The sequence below is a fragment of the Fusarium solani genome, assembly GCF_023522795.1.
Source record: "Fusarium solani strain SB1 chromosome Unknown bctg00000003_1, whole genome shotgun sequence".
NCBI classification, from domain to species: domain Eukaryota; kingdom Fungi; phylum Ascomycota; class Sordariomycetes; order Hypocreales; family Nectriaceae; genus Fusarium; species Fusarium solani.
Window position 1 is genome coordinate 3,464,171 of NW_027072154.1, and position 17,440 is coordinate 3,481,610.

Genomic DNA, 17,440 nt, shown 5'->3' on the forward strand with positions numbered 1-17,440 from the left:
GCTGGGAATAGAATTATTTGACGCCGTCTAGCGCCCATCAAACAATAAAAGCCAATAAGTGGTGGCTCCTTTTGTTGTGAAAATGAGCCTGCACAAGAAAGGAGGTACGTACACACTAACCAGATGGCACTGGAACCCATCGGGTAATGTCAAGTCAGGTGTCCATCAAGTTTGGCGTGTTGATGGGGGTAATTTGGCCGTACCATTAACAGGAGACTTGACGCTGCGAGTGAACTGTGTGACGGTGCAAGTACCACTATATCTCGCAGCACCCCACTCCTGCACACGGAGCTAGTCCCCTTCGGGTGCTCGGTACGTACCTGGGCCGCCGAACCCGCCCAACAGGGCCGCCCGCTAAAACCCTCGACGCTATCCAGCATGTAATTTGCGCGACTGGATTCCCGTCTCAGCTCTTCCCTCGTCGAGCCTGTCGCGATCCTTTTTCACCCTCATCTGCTTCATTTTCTTCATTCTTCTCTCCCTCTCTATTTCCGGCCCAAAGCACCGTTACCGCTGGCCTTTTCCCTCCCAGACTCTTTCGCCTGAAGCGCGATTGTACGTTCTTCAAGGCCTACTTTTTCCCTGAATGAATTGAAGCCCTGCGTTGACACGGTACGTCGAAAAAGGCCAAACTCTCCCCCGGCCCGTCGCCCGGATTGCGAGCAATTCTGCGCCCAACTCTCTTCACCTTCACCATCTGACGCGCCATCTCCAGCTTCGCGGGCTTGTTCATTCATCTTACTTTCCTTTGCGCGCCGATATACCACGTCGAGTCCCGCGATTTCGATTCATTTTGTCGGCCCAGAGGTAACACGGATCGGTCGCGATCGAGAAGCAATTGGACAAGATGGCCCCCAACGCCGAGCGCATGCTTCCTACGAAGCACAACCCTCTCATGATGGAGGACATCCCGGATTGTATAGACCACCCACCTGCTTCGATGTCGCGACTTTGCAGGCTCACCCATGTTTTGTAGATACGGATCTGGTTGCGCGCCGACGCCTCGGACAAACCAAGCTGACACCTAAGATGGTCGGCACTGGTGAGGCTGAGCAGACGTCTCTTGGCGTCTTCGACTACGCCCATCTGCGGGCTCCTCTCCCCAAGGGTATCGTCTCGGGCATCTTCAAGTCGAGCCCCAACAGCTACTTCCTGATGCGCCGCAGCTTCGACGGTTACGTTTCGGCCACCGGCATGTTCAAGGCCACCTTCCCATACGCCGAAGCGGCCGACGAGGAAGCTGAGCGCAAGTTTATCAAGTCTCTGGCGACTACGAGCCCCGAAGAGACGGCCGGAAACATCTGGATCCCCCCGGAGCAGGCTCTCGCCCTCGCCGATGAGTATCAGATTACCCCTTGGATCCGCGCCCTGCTCGATCCCGCCAAGATCTCCGTCACCAGCACCGCGGATTCGCCGCCCAAGAACATTACGGCGCCCCCCAAGTTTGACCCGGTCAAGTCGTCACAGCCTACACTGGCTCCTCCTACTCCAACGGTCATTCCTCGAACTACTCGGTCTCGCCGCTCAGCCAGTCCCACCAAGACCACGAGGCGCGCAGCTGCATCGCCCCGAAAGCGAAGCCTCCGAACCAAGGTTGAGGCCGTTGAGACTATCACCGAGAAGACCGATCTCGTCAACGGCGAGACCAAGGAGACCAAGCAGGAGGACATTGTCATGCAGTCGACCGAGTTTGAGCCCGCCATCGTTCTGGAGCCCAAGGAGGAGGATCCCAAGGTCAAGGTTCACGTCGAGGAGGAAGTGTCAACCGATGCGGACGGAATTGAGACCAAGCACACCGTGACCGAGGTCGAGCTTCCTCTGCCCACTGCTGGCAAGCCGCCCAGCGCTGAGGAGATTGCCCAGATGATGGAGGCTGCCAAGGAGATGGTGCAGAAGAACAAGGAAGAGGAGCAACAGGCCAAGGCCGAGACAGAGGGCGAAGAAGCGCAAGAAGAGGCGCCCGAGCCAGAAGAGGCACCTCCTTCTGCTAAGAAGAGCAAGCGAAAGGCTGCCGATATCTCAGTAGGCGACAAGGACGCCGCCGACAAGACCGAAGAGACTCGAGAAGAGGAACAGCCCAGAGCAAAGAAGGTCAAGACAGAGGCTGAGCTACGGAAAGAAAAGGTCAAGAACCGAGCACTGCTCGGACTAGGTGCCACCGTTGCGGTTGGGTAAGACATTTACGCCTCTGAGTATCTGAATGAACCATTGCTAACAAGTCGCAGCGCCATTGTCCCTTGGCTCATGAACTTTATCTAAGCTACGAATGTCATGTCTTCGGAACCCAAATCTTTGACCCAGGGATTCGGGCGGTTCCACTACGACCATGGCCGCAATATGGGACGGGCGGTTGGATCGGCGCGGTTCTTGTCTTTGGTTGTTTGTCTTTTTTGTGTCATTGTGTCTTGTTCACGGATCACTACCCATTACCCCTTGTCAGGGCGAGATGTTACAGAGTAACAGGCTCGTCGACGTCCTACCTACCTATCAATGTCCTTTTTACCTTGACCTCTCCCATTATACCACAACACTATGCTCTTTTTTTTTCTTATTACTTTATTACCCAAAATCTTTTCCCTCGCACATACCCCCTTTGACCCTTGAAACCGCAAGCACTAGATAGGCTGGCGAATTCAGGTTTCTATTTTGACCGGTTCACTTCTGGAGAAGAGATTGAGATAGGGGGACGGCTGGTGGACGAACGTGTTGAAATTGATGGATGGATGCCCGTGGAGGCGAGAGGGGCTGGAGAAGAGGCGTTTTGTAATGACTCTGATCGGACTATCTACCTATATAAGGATATCAAGAAAAACACTAATAAAAAATAACACACAAAAGATATGTATCGTATCGATCTGATGCCTTCGCTGTTGAATAGCCGATGCCGAGGAGCGTCCATCCATGGTTGCTAGGTCACAGCGGCAAAGCCGCCTAGAACCAACAGAATTCTAGCGACTCCGGCTCCATGTTTTAGCGCACTTCGTCCCCCGCGTGTTCCCCGCACGATGGAATCTCTCCATCATCTCCAACTCCCACGTCGTGAATCTAACTCGGTAGCTCTCTGGCTATGTGCGGCAATGGCCGGCTCTCTTTCGGGTAACCACTCCCCCACACGTATTAACGTCGACTGAGAGCTCTTGCTTCCATATATCTTGTGCTTCTCTCTTCAACTTGAAAACTTGATCTCTTGTGTAATCCCCAGTGCCTTCTCTGCTGTTGTTCTCCCTTGTTATAATACCCTTATACATACACATCATGAGACCTTCAACACGACTTGGAAGCCTTGTGCTTCGACGAGGCTTTGCCAGTTCAGCACGACGACTGGATAACTATGCCTTTGTCGGCTTGGGACAGATGGTATGTCGACTTTCACTTCAACTATACAGGGGTCCTAACCAGAGTAACATAGGGCTACCAAATGGCCAAGAACCTGCAATCCAAGTTAAAGCCCTCGGACAAGGTGTCCATCTTTGACATCAACCCCGAGTCCATGAAGGGTCTTGAGACGGAGATGAAGGCGGCTTCAACTGGCGCGGCGGTTGAGCTGGCCGCCAGCGCGTTTGATGCCTCTAAAGATGCTGTGAGTCTTGTTAGTCGTCGTGATCCACTTCAGCTACTAACATGCTCAGGACACCGTCATCACCGTCCTCCCCGAACCCCAGCACGTCCAGGGTGTCTACAAGTCTATAATTACAGATTCTCTTCCTAAGAAGGATCGTGTTTTCATTGACTGCTCAACTATTGACCCCTCGACTTCCCGTCAAGTTGCCAAGACAGTCTCCTCTGCTGGTCAAGGCACATTTGTTGACGCCCCCATGTCCGGTGGTGTCGTAGGAGCTACTGCCGGAACTCTTACCTTTATGCTCGGTTCTCCCCCATCTCTTGTCCCTCGATTGGAACCCGTCCTGCTCCTCATGGGTAAGAAGGTCCTCCACTGCGGTGAGCAGGGCGCCGGCCTCTCAGCCAAGCTCGCCAACAACTACCTCCTAGCCCTCAACAACATCGCCACCGCCGAGGCCATGAACCTGGGAATGCAATGGGGTCTGGACCCCAAGAAGCTGGCGGGTGTCATCAACGTGAGCACGGGCAAGTGCTGGCCGAGCGAGGTCAACAACCCCGTGGCGGGCGTCGTCGAGACGGCCCCGGCAAACCGGGATTACCGCGGTGGCTTCGGAATCGGTCTCATGAAGAAGGACCTTAGACTCGCCATCGTTGCGGCCGAGGAGGCGGGCGCGAGGATGGAGCTGGCAAAGCCAGCTTTTGCGGTGTATGAGGCTGCTGAGAAGGAGGAGAGGTGTCAGGGGCGGGACTTTTCGGTCGTTTACAGGTATCTGGGCGGCAAGGAGGAGTAGAATTAGGTGGGTATATAGATACGTCAGACTCGCGTAAAACGATATGTGAATACAAGACTTGATAGCCGAGGGATCAGTATGCTCGTCTGCAGCGCGGTGGCATCTGGACTCGTCAGTTACGGGTCCTTGGAGAGCGTACTCTGTTTGTGAAACATGAAGCTAGAGTTTTCTGTATATGTCCATCCCATTCCATTCATCCATACCATATTCACTTAATTAACTCCACCTGTCAAAGGTCAAGAGTGAATGCTGTCGGCCGTCCAGGTACCAGCCAGCCTCCAAGTTAAAGCCGGTCAAACGGCCCTGCCAAGGTGGTTGACTAGCAAGTATTACACCAAGTCAATTCTCAGCATGGCTCAATAAGAAACGTAACACGCCTCTTAAAGCAGCGGGCCTGAAATGATCAGCATTGCATAGTTACTCCACGCAGTCCATGCATGATCGGGAACAGGATCGTTGAACAAACCACCCCTCCTCGTAGCGACTTTGCTCTCTTTCTACATACCAAGACACACGTGAGCTATCAATCATTGTTGTTCCCGTGTAAGTGCAAAATGTCAGTCCCCGTCAGGTTCGATGGGTGAACAAACTCATGACCAGCGAACATTGAGCAATAAACCATCAAGTGAATTTTCGAGACGAAAACTGTCTGACGGTCACTCCGTCGTTAATAGCAGGGAGCCCCGCAAGTGATCTGCATTTCCTGAAGGCGAGTTGTAAGTACCTAGGTAGGTAACGCTTGCAGACCTGAACTAAATCACTACTGTAGAGTACGTGAACAAGATACCGAGTAAGAAACCGAGTCTCTCACGTGTGAACAGTTTATTTAATCAAATTTATTGCTTGAATCTATTCCTGTGTTCATGAATCGCCATGAGTGCCATGTTGTGGAGAGCCTGTGGCTGAAGCCTGGGGTACATATGGTGGCTTTGAGACGGAGAAGACGTTGGCCCGTCAGTTTGCCCGACTACATCAAGTCGTTGCGCAATCAGATATGAACCATTAAGAGCCTTGTCTTGCTTCATTTAAGAACAATATACAAAGAAAGACACGTCAATCACTAGCTTAGCAGGCTGATCCTCCTTGAATTGGGCGAATGCCCAAAGCCGTCCCAGCCAAGAACTCGCTCCAATTCCTCAATGACTATCACAACCACCTCGAAAAACGCAGCCTTAAGACAACTACCAGTCTCAGCCCTGTCTCTACAAGCAACTCAAAAATCTGATTCAAAAAAAAGATGAAACAAGCAACTCAAAGACTCGGCAATCTAAATCTCTCCGAATCCCTGCTCCCATGCGGACCAGGTTGGCCCGCTCCCGTGGCGCCGCCACCAGGGTTCGGCCGCCCGCTCATCGACTAGCTTAGCTCCCTCGGAGCTTTTTCTCTTCGAACGACATACCCAGAAGGGAAATACCCTCTAAGCGAGGTGGTGAGCCAGAACAGCGAGATGAGGTGGTGTCCGGAACTCTGGCCTTCCGGGCGGTATTATTGGGTCCTTCGCATTCAGAGAATGCCGTCAGCTTTGACAGGATCAGCGTCTAGGAATGACTTTAAACCGACTTGAGGCCAGGCCAGGCAAGTCAGCGTTAATGTGACGTTTACTCTATGCATCCCCTGGTCGTTGGTAACAAAGGTGCCCGAACTCCGGTTGATCTTTTTAAATCCGTGGGTGCCCGGTGCTTGAGCAAGTGTCCGTAACCGGTTGTTGAAGAGGGTGGTGTACTCGAATCGGGTCAGCAGTAATCTCGTCTGACGGTGTTTTCTCCCCTCGACATCTCTCGAGTCTTTATCTTCTATTTCTCTTCTTGTAGATTGTTGTTTTGACAAGAGGTTCACGACTGTGGCGAAAACTTGACGAGCGGAGTTGAAAAATCACACCAATATCCGACAAACCCGACGCCAAACGACAAAGGAAACAAGACTCTCGATCCATCGCAACATGCTCGACGCGGTGCTCAATGAGCTGGCTCGTCGGAGACCAGCCAGCTTCGACGATTGTTCCGAACTCTCCCCCCTATGCCCCGTCGATGCCACCGTCCTCGGCTATGTTCCCAACAGGGGATCCAGCATCTTCTTTGCTCTCGCGTTTGGTCTGCTGTGTATCTCAAGTGTAGGACTGGGTGTGTGGAAAAAGACTTGGACGTATGCTGCCACACTTGGAGTAGGCTTACTCCTCGAGACACTAGGTAAAACCATCATCACCAGCACTCGACGATATCTTTCTAACACTTAGCCCAGGCTACATCGGCCGAGCCCTAATGAACCCCAACCCCTGGAACTCTGCCGCCTTCCAGCTCCAGATCTGCTGCATCATCATCGCGCCCACCTTCATCTGCGCCGCCATCTACCTCACCCTCAAGCACGTCGCCCTCGCCCTCAACCCCTCCCTCTCTCGCTTCCACCCGCGCTGGTACCCCCGCGTCTTCCTCCCCGCCGACCTGTCATGTCTCATCATCCAGGCCATCGGCGGCGGTGTTGCGGCAGCCGCAAAGAGGGACCAGCCTGGTGTTGCCGAGAGTGGTAACCGCACCATCATCGCCGGTGTTGTTCTCCAGGTTATTGTTTTGCTGGGCTTTGGTGTCATGGGCACTGATTACTACCTGAGGGTGAGAAAGTACATCCACAGCTCCGAGGTTGACCCCGCGGCCTTGAGGGTTTGGACAGATACCAAGTTCCGACGCTTTACGGTTGCTGTCATTGGAGCTTACTGTTCCATCCTCATCCGTTGCATCTACCGGTTAGTTCCCCGTAACCTCTCCCCTAACAAGGCACCAACTGACTCGCTTCATACAGAATCGCTGAGATGGCTGGTGGATGGGGCAACCACATCATGCAAGACGAGCCCAGCTTCCTCGTCCTCGACAGCAGCCTGGTCTTGGTCACAGGCTTCCTCCTAACCGCTTTCCACCCAGGCCTGTTCTTCCCCCAGATGGCGACAGGCTTCAGCGAAAAGAATGTGACCGAGGCCGAGATGACAGCAGAGTCATCTGACGAGAGAAAGGTGGAAAACTCTCAGACTGCGTAGATGACATTCTTGGATAAGAATTGGTTGGTTAAGGGGTAAAAAACAAGGGCAAAGATGGCCTTCATTTCCTAGTTGGAATCAATACACAAGGCGTTGGCTATTGTTTCAGATACTAGATCGATCCTGCAGACTCGGGCGAGCCGAATTGAGCGTATTTCTCATGGCAATGCTGTCTATCACTATTAGGATTTGACCAGTCTATCCGTCTCCCCGTCATCGTCACTGTCCGTCTCCTCTTCCTCATCGTCATCATCATCATCGTCCTCCTCCTCTTCGTCTTCTTCCTCATCATCAGTAGATTCCTCCTCGCTTTCCTCTTCCGTCTCTTCACTCTCCTCTTCCTCCTCCGCGAGCCAGTCATCCAGAGTCTTGGCACCTACACCCTCACCCGTACCGTTTGTCTTGCTTGGCACAAATGTTTTAGCTGCCTCATCAAGTCTTTCGCCAGCTGGGAGTGTGCTTCTCTCGACATCGTATCGGGAGCTCTGCCCTCCCTCGGGCTCACGGAGGCGACGGTCAGGTTGCTTTCCCTCCTCTACCCAGTCAGGCAGAGGCTCGTACCCCCTTAGTCCATGAATGGCGCCACCACCGGCGAGTACCAGAGTGGCAGAACCAAGCAAGAAGCCCTTTCGAGATTCAGATGGACTTGGGGCCTGTGGGGCAGGCTTCTCGGCGAGAAGCATCAACGTCGCTAGCTGAGGGACAGCGAGTAGGGACCTGTACATCCTTGCCCGATCACGAAGATCAAAGGATCTGTCATACCTTACGAGCAGCAGAGTATACTCCCAGAGACGCGCAATAGGATGGGTGTCTGTCTCCATAGGGGGATCTTCCTCCGCTTCTCTCTGCTGCTCTGTCTCACTCTTCCGGTTAAGATGGTGAAGATAGACCTTGGCAGCCAGAAGCAGAATCTGCTGCTTGGCTGCTGGCGATTCGCTGGAAAACTCCTTGAGCAAGATACGGAGAACATCTGGCGCAATGTTGTCCTCTCCATTCAGCCCTGAGAATTCACCCACCAACCAGATGATTGTCGCTCGCGCTTGAGGATCCGTAGCAGAGTCGAGGTTCTTCGCCAGCCGAACCACCGTTCCGATATGGCCCTGCACATCCTGCTGTATCAGGTGACGAATTACCGTCAGCGACTCAGCTGCAAGAGTCCCGTCCAGACTGGTGATCTGGCCCAGCAACAGCTTCAGGCATCGGGGGGCAGTTGTGACATCGGCCTGCGCACAGCGGCCAATAGCACGTACAGCCTCGCGGACGAGAGCTTTGTTAGTTCCCTGCGAGAAATGCTCCAACTCTTTCAAGATGAGACTCTTGACATGGGGTGGGCTGTGAGGGAAGATAATGGTCAAGATCTCCAGCTTCAACTCCCAGACGGGAGCAGGATCGGTGGCTCGGACAAGAAAGTGGCTTGCGTACTTGACAAAGTCGGCAGGCCGCATAAGGCATACAGAAACAATGTTGAATAGCGCAGTTTGCTGTATGTCCTGAGCTCCACGGAGAAGAGCAATCAAGGGGCCGGTTGCGAGCTTGACATAGTCCGGTGTTCCAATGTCGACGTAGCATCTAGTCACGGCGACAACGACACCGGCATTGCGGCTCTGCAGAAGAGGCTTGAGGCCATTCAAAAGCAGCGCCAGGTCGGGATCCAATACTGCCGATCCCTGGCCTCGGCCACCTTGCCGGTACTCGCCATAAAAATCGTCCACATTCTGGTCCTGAGATTGCTCCTCGGAGTCCCCTGAAGGCTCCGACTTCCGAGGGAAGCACCTCCGCGCATAATACATCATGAGTCGTATTGTGGCCAGCTGGCTCCATTCGTCCATATCCACCACTTGCTTAATTAACGCCCGGTAGTGCTTGTGGACGAGATCTATCCGGTCTGGGCAGACCTCCAGGAAAGCCGACACAGCTGCTCCAGCCACATAATACAGCTTGTCGCCCAGGAGAGTTGACAAGTAATCGATCAACTGCGGCGCTTGGCTCGGGTCTAATCGATAGCACTTGGGGATCGCCAGGGCGGCGGCCTTGCGTACGTAGGGGCTCATGTCGGCGACGCCCTTCTTGATGGCAAGGGAAACGATCTGGCTGATTACGGGGACTCGGATGCCCGACATGGTCTTGAGGGCGAGGGCTCGGACTTGGGGGTTCTGGTCGGATAGGGACTTCTGTATCGTGTTGATGGACAGGAGGGCGAGGTCGGGCTCCTGCTCGGCATGGTGGATTAGGTAGATGTAGACGAGCTTCTTGATTTCGAGGTTCGGAGAGGCGACATTCTTGACGACGGACGAGAAGAAGGGTAGGGTCTTGTGGTTTCGGTACATCATCTACCGCAGATATGTTAACGCCTATTCTTCACACTCAAGGCAACAGCACGCACCGCCATAACGCGCCGTAGGCCCTCGAGAACTTCGCGTTCGTTCCGGCTATCCAGCAGCTTCCTCATCTGGTTCCGATCCAAGGGTCTCGAGCTCGTGCGCGCACCGCGCGTCGCCTGGGCAGCATCGAGGGTGAGCTCCCTCGCTGAGGCATCAGTCAGTTTAGCGCATAGACAAAGCGGTCAGCGAAGGATACGCACCAGTCTCCATGAGACTCGAGATCCTCGCTATCGACTCCATGGTGACGAGTGAGCGTGGAAGCTTCTACCGCGTCTAGGGGAGAAAAGAGTGCCCTGGTCAAGGGTTGGGTGTAGGTGTTTGGAATGACGTTGTGCGATGGAAGGCGTCGCGGCTGGTGGAGGTGGAGGGGCGCCACGATTAGTGGGGGAACTGCCTCAACACCAGACACAGTAGATGAGATCTTGGTACCACAACCAAAACAAGTGGTTCAGCCTCGTGATCAAATGAAGAGAATAACAAGACATCCCAAGAGAAGATTTTTAAACTCCGAAGTCACCATTCCTTAATCTCAGACCCGAATATGTCTACAGTGTCACCTCTTCACCGGATCAACTACCCTGGACAATCACATCTGAAGAACATGGCTTCTCAACCCATCGTCCTCTCTCCAGCAACGCCATCGGAGCTCTTGTCATACATCATCTCGTACCACCGATACCCAACGACTATACTGATAGGCTCTACAAAAACCGAATTTCAACAGTCTCTTGTCGAAGACATCACACACCATCTCACTCTCCAAGACAAAGATCCCGAGATAGCATCAGCTTCTCATCCCTTCCTCACAGCATCACTCTATCAGATCGCCATATCTCGCCATATACGAATAATATTCGCCCCCACAGTCACGCATCTTCGTGCACAACTTTCCGTCTTCACGCCCAAGGACTCTCCAGTGTCAGCACCACCAAATCATGCTCCCAATACTCGTGCGCCGATACTCCTGGTATACGGACTCTTGGCACTTCACCGAGATGCTAGTGAGTGGTCTGCTCAAGGTATTGGTAACTCAGCGGCACTCTTGGTGGATTCTGCTTCGCGAAGTGCGTTTCGAGCAGTGGTTATCGAACCCAAGGGTATAGAAGGCCATGACGATATCGAGCACCTTGGGGGAGAAATGGTTCCTCTGCTCAATGGCACAGCGAGGAGGGATGATGGGTCATGGAGCGGACGGGGTGTTAGTGTCCGCCAGGTAATGAGCCGCTGGTTCGAGTTTGAGGACCGAAAGAACGCCGTCGCATGAGATGCCTCGCGTGGATCAGACTAGAGTCTAAGGGCACATACCTCCAGGCAACATATCTGGAAAGGGATACTGAGAATATTCCGCATCAACATCATCGCATCATCATCATTATCCTCGAGATACACATAAACACTGCATAACATGTCGTGATAAACCACCCCTAACGCCAGCCCATGGTATCTATTCCAAGCATTGCCGCCCAACCGTAAAGCAAACAGACAAAGGTAACGAGTCAAAGACAGATCTAAGAAATAGCCTGCTCCATCTCTGCAATGTAAAGCTCAATATGAGCCTCCATCTTTCGATACTCTTCGTGTGCGCTGTGAACTTCGTTCTCGATGTTCTCTTTCAGGTCGAGCATCTGACATCGAGTTAGCATTCTGCAGTGGCGAAAATCAAGAAATGGGGAAAACTGACCTTCTTCTCGGTTTGTTCGATCCTCACACGTCGGACCTCCATCTCCTTGCCCTTCTCGGTGCGCTCAGCCGTGAGCTGCTTGTGCACTGCACTGAGCTCTTGCATCCTCTCCTTGGCCTCCTGCGCCTTTTGGTTGCTGCGCTCGCGGAGCTTCTCCGTCCGCTCTGTCCACTTGGAAAGCTGGCGCTTAAGTAGACCCTCGGCGCGCTCCACCTCATGAGCGTTGTTATTGCGCTCCGAGAGAGCGTCTCGTTGCTTTGCGTTGCGCGCCAGTTCCTCCTCCTCCTTGGACAGCTCAGATGCAATCTCGTCCAGGATCTTGATGCAGGATGCTACATCTGTGGAGACGACAGAGAAAGAGTCTGTTGAAGTCTGAAGAGCTCTGGCTCGGCGGTCCAGAGCATCGATGTGGGACTTGTCGTTGTTAAGAATCTCGCGAAGTTCCGTCAAGTTGTCTTGAAGAGCCGAGGGGCTCTGGAGCACATAAGGTCGCAGCTTGGTGCTCTCCTGCTTCAAAGTGACCTTTTCTTGTGTCTTTTGCTCCAGCAAAGCAGTGAGCTCGCCCTTCTTTTGCTTCGCATCCTCGAGCCGCGCGGCGACCTTCTCCTGATTCCTTCGGAGCTCCAGCAGCCTCTTCTTGAGTTCTTCGTTCCTCATCGTCTTCTTTTGGACCTGGGCTTTCATCGCTTCCTGGTTGTGTCGCATATCTTCCAGCCGACCCTCGTTCTCCAGGTTCTCGGCGTAGAGAGTCTCGATGCGTGTCTTGGTCGACTCTGCCTTGTTATAGTGCTGGTCGATGACGCTGGTCTGCGACTCCCGGAACCGCACAAAGTTGATCACATAGCTGAAGATCTTAACCAGGCGATCATATGTAGGTCGGTACAGGTCGTTGAAGCTGAAGTCGGTGATTCCGCACTCAAATAGAAGCCTACGTAGCGAGACGTAGAAACCCATCAGGTTGCGTGTGTCCGGGGGGATGACATCCGCAAACTCGCCGCAGATGTCTTCGGCGGCGGCGCGCATGGCTGGCTCAATAGTCTCGCGCGTCGCATTGAGGAGTAGCTCGGCAAACCACTCAAAGATCTGCTGAATATGGACGGCATTTGGTTTCTGAAGGTCGGCGACGGTGAAGTTGATGCCGATTTCCGTGATGCAGCCCACGATTTCGCGGTCCGATAGACGCATGAAGGCGTCGGCCTCTTCTTCCTTCTTTCGCGGCCGCGACTGCTGCTGCGAGGTCGGGATAATGCTCATTCTCGGGTTGTACGCCATATTTGCTGATTCTGTCACTATACTGGATGGACTGGAATACTGCGAGGGTGTGCGCGTTGCCACTTTTTCCGTGCTTATCGCGATGCTTGGGAATGGAGGGGCGGTAAACACACAGTGGGTGTTGCCGTGGAAACAATTCGAAACATATCACGTGATGCTCAACGTACTAGCACAGTCTGGAACAAGTTGATCATGGGAATAACAGGTTTCACTTGTGTGGCTTGAACAAGTGAAATGATACTGCCTTTCTTAAACGTTGTTCTTCAACGATTGCTAAAACGGAGACACGTTGGCCCTACATGGAACTCTTGACGAGATGTGCAACCGCATGGGTTAAGAAATAAATGAGACACCAACACACGTTGGTACAGAAAAACCAACTGTTCTTAGATATTCTAAGTAAACCACATTTTTAATAAAAGAAATATGTCAAGAGAAAGTGATACTTTGGTTTTCTTTGAAGTTCATTATTCTTACTGTGCCTTATTGGCTCATTGAAGAGGATATGCGCAACTTTGTGTTGGTGTCTCGGTTTTTCCTTAAGTTGTGTGAACGGGCAAGCAACACTGATGCTGTGCACTTATCTTAATACAAATCAATAATCGTATTTTTAGCAACACGGTCATGATATGTCGGCCTGTTCGTATATCGGCTACACATCATGACCTGCATCGGAGAGGAATTTACTACTTGCACGATTTCTCGTGATGCCTTCGATCATGAGGCTGAGTGAGTTGACGCCCTATCAAGCCTGCCTTGGCTCTCTTGCCGCACAATTAGTTAGGATGAGCAATCAACTCACGCAGGTACCATTATCTTGCTGGCAACTTGTAGGAGCAAATAATTATTGTCTGTCATTAGCAATTACCAAATGCCAATGCTGACAGCCAATGGATCCTGGTCAACGACCCAAGCACGGCATAAGCACTTTGCTCTCGGCACCAGGCTGACGCACGAACATGCCAGAGCCTATTACGAAGTAACACCGGCAATCCGGTCAAGACGTCTGTTTGAGGGGTTATTGGCGATGATCGGCCGGGACCTGATTACTCTGCGCTAGGCTGTGTCACCTCACGGGTCGCCGGGATGACCTCGCCCAGGCGTTTTGCCAGCCCCGTCTTACCACTCATCTCGCGTGGTTTCGGTAATGCTACAGATGCAGCAAGCACAGCCAGGCGAGTTGTCGTGACATGCGTCCTCTGCGCGGTGCGGCGAACAGTTTCATGGCCGAACCGACATATACTACCATCTCGTCTCGGAGCCTCTCTGAATACGAATGCAGAGCGCTGCTTTGTGAGCCAGTTCCTCAGAGTTCCTCCCTCGTCCAGATACACGCACCCGACAGCGGGAAACTCTGGACCTTGGGAATAATCGGGCTACTGCGTGAGAACCGCACATCGCATCCACGTGGCGATGCGTTAGCCCGTCCGATCCAGCCCCGATGGATGGATGGTCTCTTTGCTTTTCTGTCCACCGAGATGCACGCCCCTGAAGTCGCCATCCGTCCCTGGCAAGGGGTAACAGATCTGGATTCTGGAACAAAGCAAAGACGTCTCATGGCAAAGGCTCAACCCGCGTGCCATGAAACATCAAGATCGATTGGCCCGCAGGCCCCAGAATCAATGCGCCCTGATGAAACGAAGGGGGCATCAGTCTCCTCAGATGTTTACTTTTCCTAGATTTGCCCTGGCCAAGGGGAGCGCCATCGTTAAACTCTGTTGGATTGTTGGCTGGCTGAAATGCAGTCCATTGATGAGGGAAACCGGTTTGCTGCACCAAGTAGGAATATGAAGGCCCTGGGGACCCAATCTGCCAATATTGTCGGCGGACACGGCCATCTGATGAGACACAGGAACGGGAAGCGACGTATAGCGGTAAAACGCAAACTGCTCAAGGAGAGCTGGCAGGCAGGGCAAGCGGAAGAGAAACCCTTTCGGTGTTGGAGAGCGTTCCAACCACCTCCTGCAGGGCCCAACATGCATAGTCCCTGGGATAAGCACTGTCAAAGCGACTCTTTGACAAGGAGCCCCCGAACAACCCGATGGGGTCGCCCTATGTCGCTTGTCGCTTGACGAGGCGAAGCGCTGAGATTCGCTGTCAGGGCACGAGGCTTCATTTCGGCGCTGCACGGTATATTGCTATCAATATGGAGAGATAAGCTCAATCTCCCAAAGTTGACCACATATGAAGCCTCAGCTCTCTCACTCTTAACCCCGGAATAATGGATCAGGTCGGCGATAGGAGGCTCGGCACTTGAGGAAGGATGGCTTTCGATGGCCTCCTCCTGGCCGTCTCGCATCGAAGCTTGGAGATCCCGCGCGATTCAGGATCACAAACCCGGCCGCAAAGTTATGAGCCACCCGAAGCTCGAATGAAGTCAGAAGACAGCCTAACATGAGTGGTCCCTGATTCGCGACGTCCCAGTCCAGGCCCAAGCTCCACGCTTCAACGGTCGCGCGGCGGGAGTGCTAGGGCATAATCCGCGATAAATTGTCCAAACTCGCGGCCGGCCGAAGACGACAGGCCATACGGCAACGATGTATGACAACTCGATTGTGCGACACCCACTTTCGGCTGAAGATTCCCTAGGCAAGTAGTTCTTGGTTGCGCAATAGGAACGAACGGCTTCTGCGTCTGACTCGAGGAGTAGAATCGCTGAAAGCTTCGTTAACCGGCTGGTGGGATATGCTTTTGGCACTTGGCGCCCGTTCATGATGACGTCCTCTGCTGGGTTCGGCCGGATCGACAATCAGAGTGGACGAAAACTTGTTTGCTGGGATTGACCCTGCCCATGCCTGACGACAATACCACCAGGGGTACGCAAAAGGCCAGTGGCTCAACATGTTTTCTCTCCCGTCACGTTATGAGCTTGAAAATGCCATAGAGCCTTTCCGCATTGTGCTATCGAGAGCGTCGGATCTCCGCTCATGTCGGTGGACGTGGCGGCCGTGTTAGTTTTAGTTTCTGCGATGATTCCCTGCCGTCACCAGATTCCAAGACCAACGCCAGCAGAAAGACTCGGCGGCATGCGCGGGCAGCGAGCTTCAGCGGGCGAGCACGCAACAACTGCCTCGAAGAGTAGCAATGGGCGGACGAATACGAAGGCCTAGAAGTCAAGTTTGTGGAAAGGCTCCAGAAACTGGCAGGGCTAGACAGAGAGATACTTCGTACCCAGAACCTCTCGGGGGGCGTGATACGAACAAGCACGCAGGGACGGCGTGGATGGACGCGCGATGCGTGGGTCTCATGCGAGGTACGAAGTACTGGTACCTGGGCCACGACAAGGGAGACTTGGCAGAAGTACCTGATGGTCAATGTCGTTTCCATTGCCAACTAACTCCACTGCGCAGTCAAGTTGCTGCTGTTGGCGACATTGCTTTGTTTGACGCCTTGTGCAAGACAGCATGAGCCTACCGAGCTCAACGTCCCGAGCAGCGGCTCAGACACAGTACTGTAGCAGAGCCAATAGCGAGAGGCGGGGGTTTGGCGTGACAAGCTTCCATGATCAAGCCGCCACGAACGAGATCTCTCAGCCAAGTCGAAACGACAGCCCCTGTGCTTAGCGTGTTTGTCGGTTCAGTCATCCCCTGTGGCGGGAAGGCCGCGAGCCACAAGGCTAGAAACCTCTCGGAACCAGGCATGCGCCTTGCGGTGAACGTTGCCATGCCATCGACTGAGATTCCCGTGATTAGACGGAAAAGGCGTTTGCCCTGTTTCGTAGCATGCACTCTCGGACACCAGCCGGCAAAATGCAGCTGTACTGTGGCTGCAAAGGTGGCGAGCGATTGCGTTGAAGATCACCGATGACTGGGCGGCCCAAGTGACGGATAGTGTTCCCGTGGCAGACCAAGATTAGAGAGTTGGAGGAACGGCAAGGCAAACTACTCGCGACCCGGGCTGGACAAGGCCTGAGCTCTCACATCCCCTTCCCTCGAAACTAGCCAATCTGCAGATCCGAGACCTGCAGACGGGGACGAACTCGACTCGATGCATTGGTGAGGGTGAGGTGAGATTGGACCTGAGGCGCGGCGCGGCGAGGTATAGCACCAATGGAGCTATAGCTGGGCTGGGCGGCGATCATCGACGGCACCAAGCGGAGGTGAGATCCGGAGGTTCCATCAGTTCCATCCAGTTCGCCAGCTGACAGCCAGCCTCGGGCCGCCAGCAGAAATTGGAACAAGAAGCGAAGCCGGGGTCGAAGAGTTCTCGGCGTCGTCAGCACGTATTCCATCCTTTGAGGCATTTGCATACGAATAGGATATCGACTCGTGACAAGACAACGCGGCGATGTGTCGGCCTGGTTTCATGCTGCTTCCTTCTGAACCTCGAAAATAGAAAACCGCACTACTCCGTAGTTGGTTAACCCGGGACTGTTGGGCTTGATTTTGCATAACCAGCTCGGGACGGCGAGGTATGAGCAGGGGTAAGGCAGAGGATCTCGTCGTGCCGCAACCAGAAATGGATGAACTAAAAAAGGGCATTCGATCATCGATAGATCACAGCAGAGCCAAGCCAAGGCAAGATTGTCTTTGATTGATTGACCAAGGGCGAAGGGGAACTTGAGGGTCAGCTAACTTGGTCAAAGAATCGTCGGGTCGTGATATCCATGCACACGACCTGCAGGTGGGTTCAGGTTCCTTCCTTGAATCATGACCATTCCCTCCCCGCCATTTGCAGAGCTTCCGGAATTAACCATACATCATCTTCATGCCATTGGTATCTCGTTTGT

General features: G+C 53.4%; 6 protein-coding genes across 6 annotated transcripts; 4 read left to right on the top strand and 2 right to left on the bottom strand.

Moving 5' to 3' along the window:
• Positions 1 to 847: 847 nt before the first annotated feature.
• Positions 848 to 2,259, top strand: MRS44_006648 (uncharacterized protein; the record flags this gene model as incomplete). The annotated part of the gene is made up of 3 exons (XM_046272285.2): positions 848 to 917; positions 977 to 2,171; positions 2,226 to 2,259. 3 exons carry the CDS (start codon positions 848 to 850, stop codon positions 2,257 to 2,259), a joined length of 1,299 nt encoding a protein of 432 aa, XP_046139740.1.
• Positions 2,260 to 3,255: 996 nt separating this feature from the next.
• MRS44_006649 (uncharacterized protein) lies at positions 3,256 to 4,352 on the top strand (the record flags this gene model as incomplete). The annotated part of the gene is made up of 3 exons (XM_046278115.2): positions 3,256 to 3,357; positions 3,410 to 3,580; positions 3,630 to 4,352. 3 exons carry the CDS (start codon positions 3,256 to 3,258, stop codon positions 4,350 to 4,352), a joined length of 996 nt encoding a protein of 331 aa, XP_046139739.1.
• A 1,939-nt stretch (positions 4,353 to 6,291) lies between these two features.
• MRS44_006650 (uncharacterized protein) lies at positions 6,292 to 7,377 on the top strand (the record flags this gene model as incomplete). The annotated part of the gene is made up of 3 exons (XM_046272213.2): positions 6,292 to 6,538; positions 6,591 to 7,089; positions 7,146 to 7,377. 3 exons carry the CDS (start codon positions 6,292 to 6,294, stop codon positions 7,375 to 7,377), a joined length of 978 nt encoding a protein of 325 aa, XP_046139738.1.
• A 182-nt stretch (positions 7,378 to 7,559) lies between these two features.
• Positions 7,560 to 9,998, bottom strand: MRS44_006651 (uncharacterized protein; the record flags this gene model as incomplete). The annotated part of the gene is made up of 3 exons (XM_046274561.2): positions 7,560 to 9,707; positions 9,761 to 9,903; positions 9,959 to 9,998. The coding sequence occupies 3 exons, from the start codon at positions 9,996 to 9,998 to the stop codon at positions 7,560 to 7,562; spliced, it is 2,331 nt and encodes a 776-aa protein (XP_046139737.2).
• A 361-nt stretch (positions 9,999 to 10,359) lies between these two features.
• On the top strand, positions 10,360 to 11,022 carry MRS44_006652 (uncharacterized protein; the record flags this gene model as incomplete). Its single annotated transcript, XM_046274560.2, has 1 exon — positions 10,360 to 11,022. One exon carries the CDS (start codon positions 10,360 to 10,362, stop codon positions 11,020 to 11,022), a length of 663 nt encoding a protein of 220 aa, XP_046139736.2.
• A 244-nt stretch (positions 11,023 to 11,266) lies between these two features.
• Positions 11,267 to 12,711, bottom strand: MRS44_006653 (uncharacterized protein; the record flags this gene model as incomplete). Its single annotated transcript, XM_046274558.2, has 2 exons — positions 11,267 to 11,383; positions 11,440 to 12,711. 2 exons carry the CDS (start codon positions 12,709 to 12,711, stop codon positions 11,267 to 11,269), a joined length of 1,389 nt encoding a protein of 462 aa, XP_046139735.1.
• Between the last annotated feature and the right edge of the window lie 4,729 nt (positions 12,712 to 17,440).